We start from the raw sequence: 9,825 nt of genomic DNA, 5'->3' as shown, positions 1-9,825 counted from the left end.
TACATGGTTGTCCTCGCAGTCCTATCATGATTTCATGCTATGTTTACGTCTCTGTCTGCATTATGAAGCTGAGATGCAGAAATATGCTACACAAAGAAGGTAGTTTATGGTCGGGTTTATCTTTCAGCTGCAGATCACACACCCAGGAACGCTTTTGCACAGCTTTTTTTCCAGCAAAGCAGGTCTGGCTGGAGATCCCTCTGTGCACAGCAAGCGTGACAGATAGAAAAGCACACTCATGCATCTTAATTTGATCATTTACTGAACACATGGTGAGAGTTGAAACGCCATCTTCTTCATTGCTGAAACTAATGGTCCATTGTGCTTCTATTTGGAATATAATCGGAGAGTAAAAGTGAATGTCTTCTATGTGCTGGTATTTTTTTCTTTTAAAGTCAATTTGGACATCAGCTTGTGGGAAATGTGCGAATAGTTAAAATGAAATGAAATTTTTTCACTTCCCACCGAATACGTTTCAGTTTGAGATTCCAGAGCAGGTCCGTGTCGGACAGCTCAGTGATGCTGCTCCTGTCAGATGCTGCTCCTGGACACGAGACAGCTCCTAACCTCCATCTTCCATCTCCTGCCTTTGGGCAATCTGCTAGCGCCTCCCTCCTCCTCTTATCTGTCCCTCAGCTGAGAGGTCATTTTGTCTCAACAGATCACCCTCCCATGTTTCTATTTGTTCCATCCTTCATCCCACATCTCCTCCCGCAGCCTGCCTTTGTTTCTCCCGATGCCTCTGTCTTCTCCTCGCCTCTATACATGGCCTAATCACTCTACTGTCACCACATTGAGATCTCTCTATCCACCCCTCTCCGCCCTCGCTCTCCAGTTAGTGCGTGTGACAGAGTGCAGCGCCTCCGCATACTCCCACTGACAGCTGGCTCGGGCAGGAGGAGGAGGCGGCGAGGACGGGGAGGGGAAAGGATGAGAGGAGGTAGAAAAAGGCAAAGCGATAGACCGTCATCCCCCTGGCGTTTCCCCCCGGCTCTTTCTGAGGACGTGTCGGTGGCGCCGCTTTGATGCCGCCTACATCATGCAGAGGTCTGACACTGCGAGAATGCCTTCTGGCCCCGTTTTGCCTCGCCTCACTGGCAGGAACAGGGCCAGGAGTTGTCATCTGCTCAAAGCCTCGCACATTTCTCAGTCCCATTAATGGAAACTATAAAGTAAATATTATTTCCTCTCCAGACAGACAATGAAAATAGACATTTCAAAACCTCTGCATATACTGTATTTTGGTAATTTTTCTCTTTGCTTCTTCTCTTCTCCAGTGAAAAATGAAAAGTTCACCTCAATGATTTTGCATATTTTACCCTAACTGTATAGTACAGGTACGTGTGATGTTTGTCGGCTATTCAGATGATCAGCTGGCTTCCATTTACTTTTGTAGAGCACGATTTGTGCAATCACAGTTACACAACTGTTATGAAATTACGCAGTGCAGACTTTCCTGCATTAAGACATAAGGACAACATTGATGTAATGCAGATTTGATACTCACAGTGTGTGGTTAAAACTTCCAACTCTTAAGCCAGTTTCGCAGTTGTTAATGATTTTCATACTAAATGCAGATGAACGACATGTGGTTGCATGAAAAGGTGGGATAAAGAAAACCAAAAATGCAAAAGTTTAATAGCACACAGTGAAATAATGAACCGAACTGTGAAGCATTAAGGATTTACTGTGTATTTAAGCATGTAAAACTTACTCTAACATGTTGGTTTCTTTCTTTAAAAAGTTCAAAATTTGAGGAAATGTGTGTTTGGTGAGGAGATTGATACCACTCCCATATGTGTGTAGCAGATATGAAGCCACCGTTTCAGTCAGTCTGCAGCTGATCGCAGCTTGTCAATTTCACATTTAGGTTTTTGTACAGAGTGACACGTTATATCTTATTTGTCCAAACAGGAATTTTTAGACGTGCAGGTGGGTGGATTTTGTTATCTTTGGACAGATTCCACCAAATCTTTTCTCTGTGTTTTCATTATGCTAAGCTAAGATAATCTTCAGCTTGCCGCAGATTCATACTGAATAGACAGTGAGAGTGGTATCAATGTTCTCATTCAGCTATCAAAAAGAAAGCAAATACAGGTACTTGCCAGTTCCCAAATGACAATTTGCTGTCGTCGCTGCTGTCAGTACCTACTGTGCACATAGTGGGATCCAAGTGTCACTATATTAGTTCAAAATAGATTCCAGTAGAGTTTGATGATCTTATATGCATCCTAAGCCTGTGACATTATCAGAATAATTAATGAAACTGAGCAGTGACAAAAGTAACAATCAGTACTCTGCCAAGGCTATTCATTCTCCCATATGGCATTGTCAGAAATGCAGCATTTTTTTTTGTATAAATGTAGCATTAGTTTATTAGTTATTGATGATCATAAATCATGGCAACATTGAATGTGTCCACTTAATATAGATGTACCCACAAACAAAGTGACCTTGCGCTGAGCACAGGCGTGTGTTTTGTATGTGTATGTTATGTATGGATACCGAATCGCTAGACGTAAATATGTAGCAGGCAGTGGGAATTGATGGGACTCTGAAACACCCCCACGATTTCATCAGTTGTTCCTTGTATCATTTCCAATGGATCAGTCTCAATAAGTCCGCACCAGTCAATTTGTAGTAGGACTGCAATCATGTGATCATCAGCAGGCAGCAGACGTAGTGTTCACTTGTTGTCATAGTTACAGTGACACCGTGACGCTATCTCACAATGATGCAGAAATCTTTAACAAATCCGTGGATCCAGACTATAAGGCATATCACTGCCAAAATCTAATCAGGTGGTCCTTGTGTCATTTCTGACCTTCCCTGAAAATATCATCTAAATCTGTTAATCTGTTTTTGAGTAATAATGCTAACAGACAGACATACAGACAGAAGGACAAACCATCGGCGATCATCACAGAACTCCACCGTGTTTCTTGGCAGAGTAGTAACACATTGTACAAATACTCTTTTGCAAATAAAAGTCTTGCATTTAAACATTTACTTAATTAAATGTACACAAGCTCTAGCATGAAAGTATATCATAAATATCAAAAGTGAAAATACTTCTGCAGAATGGTCCATGTCAGAATAATAAATAATGTAGTACTGGATTATATATAGTAACGAAGTCATCATTTCATCACCTTAATGCTGCAGCTGGTGAAGGTGACACAGATTTTAATGACTGTTTACTGCTGGAAGTAAATTTCCACTTGGAGATTAATAACATTCTATACTAATCTAATAATAACAAATCACAGTTTATTTGTTGATTATATTTTGCATTATTAATCTGAATGTGCAAAGTAACGAGTGAGTCAGTTCATCAGATACATGTAGTCTGCCAATGAAATGTAATGAAATAGAAGTATAAAGCTACGGAGAAAACAGAAATACTCAAGTAAAGTACAAGTACTTCAAAACTATAGTTAAGTGCAATAATTGAGTTAATATATTTAGCTATTTTGCACCACAGTCTGGTATTTCTTAGCTTTTTCTTTTTTTAATGCCTCTACCTGGTTCTGATGAAGGTTTTTCAAGTTAAACCAAAATCTAGTGCTCCTAGCTCATTATTTATTGATATGTTAATCATTAATTCCTAATGTTTTGTGTGTGTGTGCGTGTGTGCGTGCGTGCGTGCGTGCGTGCGTGCGTGTGTGTCTGTGTCTGTGTCTGTGTTTTTAAGAGAAACAAAATCCTTGTGTCTTTTTGTGTCAAAGCTCATATTGTTTTCAGTAATGTGATGTGTGTCACCAAAGAATCCAACAATCGGTCAGAGGGAAAGGCTCCAGGTCCATGTAGAGGGGGGTGACTTTTGATCTCTAGAAGGCTTTTTTGTCTTTGGAAAGCAGGATCCAGAGTTTTCTTAAATGGTATTGAGGTCTTTCCATAGGTTTAATGATGTATAACTCACCAGGGGAAAATAAGTATCGTGTCATTCTATAAATAAACAGACACTCTTTGTCTTCTTGAGATGCTGAACAAATTCTGCTTTTCTCCCAATTGCAATAAATTAATACATTTACCAAAGAACCAGCTCTGTGCTTCTTGACTTATTTAGGATCATGAGAGTAATGGCAGCAAAACTCTCTGTCCTTCACTGAAGCAGCTCTATTCAGATGTTCTAATATCCCTAAAGGTTTTGCTCATTAACGTAGGTGGTGCCCTGTCTGCAAAAAAGTTGACCACAAATCATGTGCTCCAGTTTTGACTGGAAATATTTAGTTTATCCGAAAAGGTAAATAAATAGCAGGGTTAAAGTATTGGGGGAGGTGTGTAACTATTTTTGTAATTTGATGTATTTTTTTGAAAGTCAAGCTTCCATTCAATCTTCACTGTGTAATAGATTTTAAAAGTAATGGAGCATTACCACATAAGATACCATCTCACATGAGCCTGTAAACAGGATGAAACCCTGCATACACATTGCACAACAGGTATCCGAAATAGCAACCTTTGAGAATTTCCAACTGCTTCAACTTGTGCTTTTGATTTGAACTTAATTAATTGTTCAGCTATAATATACAGTGAAACATTTTCAATCAAATCTACACTTCAGTGAATGGGATCCAACCATGCATAGAGGTTATTTTCATGGGAATTTTCCCTGCTGCCTTGTGTCACGTTGAAAAAAAAAATGTTGCACTTGCTGGGGCTGAGCCACTTCCTGCACATTTCTGTCTGTTTGAATGATCTCCTGGTTCTCTGAAGGCCTCAGATGCTGGAGGATTGTTGTTCCTCTGCTCCTTGGTGTCTCCTCTGTCCATTCAGTAGCTCACCGTTTGTTTTAGTCCATCCCTTCTTCTTTCTCTTTGCTCTGTTTTTGGCTCTTTGTGCAGCCCGACTCTCCACAGCCACCAAAGCTGCTGCTGTCTTTGAATAGCAGTCCTCCTCTGGTCCAAGGCAGACTTGGCTGCAGCACAACAGGCTTGTTTGTGGGTTTTGGCAACAACGCTTGCAGACCTGAATGTACCTGCTTGGGTTTTTTTTTTTGTAAAGAGTGTACTTATGTGAATGTTAGTGTGTGTGTGTACCACATGCTAGAGAAACGGGCAGACAAGGAGAGAGAATTTGTGTGTATTTTTTTTGCTTTTACCTTGAGGGTAGAGGGTCAGCTGACCGTGACCAGACTTACTAAACATATTCATACACCAGTCAGACCCTACCATCCCTCCAGATCTGGGGTATCAGTCGCTTACAGATGGAGACCTCCATATAAGCACAAGCTTGACCTTGATATACACGTACGGGAGGAGCGCACACACATAAATAAAAATTACGTCTGAGACACAAAAATGAAGCCCACCAATGGAAACCAGGGTGCACACATACACACACGTTTTTGTTTAAAGCCTCACTTTTTTCCACGACCACATATCAGGGCAGTTTCCACCACATAGGAAAACAATCCGACATGCCTAACCGCCACGCCAAATAAAAGCTGTCATACACGTTGGCTGTTTGGTGCAAGGAGGAAATAGCAGGTAAGATTAATTTGACTTTATGGTCTCAGCAGAGAACGGATGAGGCTGAGCAAATAGTGGCTGCAGTGCAAAGGAGTTTTATGGCTAAAAACGCACACAGAAGTGAGGCTATATGATGCCGGTGGTGTTTTCTATGCAGCCTCTCGGCATTCAACTTCCGCCGCAAAGGGCACAGGTATAGGTCACATTAAACATATATGCAGCGGCTTGAGGGAGGAAGCTGCCTCCATTCAGGTCTCCAATTTATGAAAGGTCACGATAAAGCAATATCTAGCCAGCAGCAGCCCTATACTGATGACCTGACTTATTTACAAGCAACATTTTATGCATACATATAACTGTCTTTTAAAGTGTCACTTCCTCCCAAAGAGAGCAACTGTGTTAAGAGTTAAAACTCAGACCGCAATTAGAGATGGGTGTGGGTGAAATGTGTCTGTAAATATCAAAATAGCACAGGATGAGCATGGTAGGTGTCCATGTGGTGTCTGTGGTTTGGTTTTGTTCAGTCAGTGGCCTAGTTAACAAGGAGGGGAAAAAATGAGTAGAGGGTTATGCAATAGTGTTTACTGGTGACCAAGAAGTGGTATATCAAATGTAAAATGTCTTAATCGCCAACAGCAAATCCTCAGTGTGTACTTCCAGGCCTTACATCTGGATTGTTTCAAATGTCGATCTTTTTTGGATCAATTTGCTACAGGCGTATACAGATGTCCCTCCGTTTGGCAAAGCTTACAGGACTTGAGTGCTGTTGGCTCCCAAACTGAGATGCTGACAAAAGCACAACAGCCTCAGCTGCATTGCCAGATTTATAACCAAAGACGCGCACAAGACAGTGCCAAATGACGTTTAAAGCAATCAAAAGAAGAGCTAACAAGGATGAAGGAGGATTATGTATTATCCCTAAACTGAAAGTTTATCATAAGCATTTTTAATGCCACCTTCTACTGCGTATAAAAAGGAATTAAAAAAGCACAGGAGATAAGAAAAGTACTGTATGTCATAAACACCAAATGAAATTTAGAATAGCCTGATATTGCTTTCAGCCTTAACTCCAAGTTGCTGCTTGCATCAAATAGTTGGAGATCGTATCCTCGTAGCGAAATAGGAAATGATGCAGATAACTAATTTTGTTACTATTAAATGAATCTAAGTATTCAACTTTTACTTACTGGTCATTAATTAAAAACATTAAAACTCATCTTTGTATTTAAAGAAAATAAAATAAACAAATATAAATATAAATAAATAAAAATTAAAACGATCCCTCAGTATTTCATAATGGCTTAGATGTAACTCTGTATTGTTGATTCCACCAGAATGTGCTGATCTATGAACCCTCTCTCCACTTGCAGCAACACAAGCACACCAGCTCACCTATGACTGCAAAACAGACCTGAACAGGACAATGGCAAGTTGGAATATTGGAGTAATTCAGTCATACATGTTGGCACCGGAAACCAATTCTAAACAACACAGTAGGCCCTCAGTTTACGAACTACAGCATTTCGTGGTTATGTTGCCATCTCCTATAAATTTATTAAGACAATCTTGTTCCATCACTCCAATGTACGCCATTTGCAACATTTAAACAACTTTCGAGCGGGAACTATGTGGCGAGCAGAAGGGACAAATATGTCGTCACGTGCCGCTATGCCAGGAAGAGGTACGCTACATTGGATTGTAAGGAATTGTTCTCTGTTTTTGTTTTTTTGTTCTCTTTTTAAATTATTACTGTACAGTGTTTTTATGTCCTAGATGATGACTTTACCACTGTGTTAGCGTAGATGGTACTTAAGTACATATGTGAGTTCTGACTTACGGCGAAAATCGCGTTAGGTCGTGCCGTAGGAACATAATTCCCATGTAAGCCGAGAGGTTGATAGGATTGGTTCCTTAGGTTTGTTTTGTATGAAACCGTCTGGAGCTATGTTTTGAGGCTCTTAAATCACTTAAACTGCAGCAGCAATTCCGTTTTGAGGCAAACATATTTTTTTTGTGATGTATCATAAGTCACAACGTCTTTGCCATTTATTTTCTTGCTTTAATGCCAGTCCTTTTCAATTACCAATCAAACATTAGATGGGGCGGGGCTTGTCACCCTGGTAACCCAGAAAATTGAGAAGTTTCACACGTGTTGTCTAGAGGGATTTCCCGAAATGTAACTTTGCAAGTTTGGGTTCAAAAAAGAATGAAAATGAAACTTTAGTTGACATGCGATCTAGCATAACACTAGTACGAACTTACCACTACATCAGTTTCACCTTTCAGTGAAAAGTTACATTTATTTCCTCTTTGTGGAGGAATGGAATTTCTGCAAGATAAATTTGGAGACTGCATATGTTGCTCACTGTGTGTGTTCAAGCATATAAAAAACACCATATGGACAAGTAAACAAGGTTAAAAAAAAAAACTTTATTGTCACCACAAAGGGTCTTAATGTGACATAACTCAATAACTTGATATTCACATATAAAATTCATTTTTGGATTGATATTATTGTTAAGACAAGAAGAGAGCTTACAATTCTTAAGTTGAAGTAGCTTAATGTTTTCACAGTATCTAGGATGCAACATGTATCTCCATAAATATAATTACTCAAAGCAGTTTTTTTTTTTTTTTTTTTTTTTTTTTTTTTTAATAGCTTCCAAAATAACCCTACCTTTGTTTGAGGTCAACCAGCAGATTTGCTTGAGCTCCACTTTAAGTGTTTCCCCCCTCCTGACCTGTATGCAGAACAAGCTCACCAGCCAATTTAAATACTATTCAGCCCCACCTGTCACAGTCTATTTTGGTTCAAGAGACATGTCAGCATCCTCTTTTCTTCTCCAGAAACCATCAAAAGAAAAATAATACAGCAACGGATCAAGACAGCAGTTTACACTGGCAAGACAGTTCAGAACAGATCTCCAGCATTGAAAGAAAACAACCAAGGACACAGGCAAGAAGAACACAGTAAACATGATCAAGTTCATGGCAAAAAGCAGCATGACGTTCACTTTGTTATTCACCTTTGCGGAGTCATTCAGATGTCTCTGTAGAGTCCAAGACACCAGAGCAGTGGACACAATATTGACTGCCAGCATGGTGAACAGCAACACAAGCTGAAAATATGCAATTTTTGTGTTGTGCATCCTCTCGTCAACCTCTGCCGGACGAAATTCAAAACAGGAAGACACATTGTATTGTTTGGCACCTCTCGAAAAATCCACACTCTCTGGGACGTTCACCACCAGTAAAATCAGCCAAATGAGTCCAGCACCTTTCCAGGCGTTGGTTGAGGTTCGAAGATGCCGTGACCTCAGAGGATAAACTACAGCCAGCAGCCGGTCCACGCTGATGAAGGTGATGAAGATAGAACTGGAGCGGATGTTGTTTCGAAAGAGCATTGTGATCCAGATGCATGCCATGCTGCCAAGATGCCACGTGCCGATTGCGTAGAAATACACCCTCATGGGCAAGGAGATGACGAGCAGCAGGTCTGAGATTGCCAGGTTGACCATGAAGACGGCGCTGGGTGACTTGAGGCTGTGGTGGCGAAGCAGAATCCACAGAGACACAGCGTTGAGAGGCAGACCAAGGGCTATAACAGACCCAAAGACTATAACGTACGCCGAGTTCCTCATTTCCAGGTCTGTCACGTTAGCGCAGTGCATGTTTGGCTTCTGTGTGAAATGCAGAAGTGCAGTCAAGTGAATGTAACTGCAACTGCAACCACAAAAACTCCTCCTCCTTTCCAAGCACATATATCAAGATTTCTGTGAACAAAGGTTGTTTCTACATGCTGAAGCGGCAGAGGACGTTGAAACAGGAAACGACTTCGACAAGACTGGAAGAGTTGAAACACTGTGTTCGAGTAAGACAGAGATTGAGGGGGTGTTTGAAGTCATGGAAGCAGAAGTGTGATTTGTGTACCCTTTGTAAAACCACAGTCATGTGCGTGTTACTCTAATAATCTACAACCATGTTTATTTACATTCTCAGCAGCAGAATGGAGTTATTCAGTTTTATTTCTTTGCCATTTGAGTTTGAGATCAAAATACACCAGAGAAAGGTTTCATTTTCTTTGATCTTCCCACAGATAAGCAGTGGAACTAGTGAAGATCCTTTGCATCCTTTCACATGTGATACATTTTTTTCATCATAAGTGATAAAATCTGATTGTGTATTTGTGAAAAGCTGTGTCTGACGTATGTCTACAAATCTCAGAATATCAGTGTTTGATGGGCCCAGCAGAACTCTTAAGCTGCATGGACTCCACTGGTTTGTTCAAACCTGCTAAATCACATTATCCAAGCATGATGTGACAGTGTTTTAAAGAGCTTCCCGTCATGTC

The 9,825-nt window shown here is 40.5% G+C and overlaps 1 protein-coding gene across 1 annotated transcript; it reads right to left on the bottom strand.

Annotated features, from left to right (window-relative positions):
* Positions 1-7,884: 7,884 nt before the first annotated feature.
* Positions 7,885-9,241, bottom strand: LOC111569709 (lysophosphatidic acid receptor 6-like). Its single transcript, XM_023272006.3, has one exon. The coding sequence runs from the start codon at positions 9,233-9,235 to the stop codon at positions 8,276-8,278; it is 960 nt and encodes a 319-aa protein (XP_023127774.2). The 5' UTR covers positions 9,236-9,241; the 3' UTR covers positions 7,885-8,275.
* Positions 9,242-9,825: the final 584 nt, after the last annotated feature.

This window comes from Amphiprion ocellaris, chromosome 7 (genome assembly GCF_022539595.1).
Source record: "Amphiprion ocellaris isolate individual 3 ecotype Okinawa chromosome 7, ASM2253959v1, whole genome shotgun sequence".
Lineage (NCBI taxonomy): Eukaryota > Metazoa > Chordata > Actinopteri > Pomacentridae > Amphiprion > Amphiprion ocellaris.
Note: the sequence above shows the minus strand (reverse complement) of the source record. Positions and strands in the feature narration are given on the sequence as shown.

Bases quoted from the DNA above. Each gene is read 5' to 3' on its own strand.
- LOC111569709 (XM_023272006.3), bottom strand. From the start codon at position 9,235: ATGTGCTTGGAAAGGAGGAGGAGTTTTTGTGGTTGCAGTTGCAGTTAC.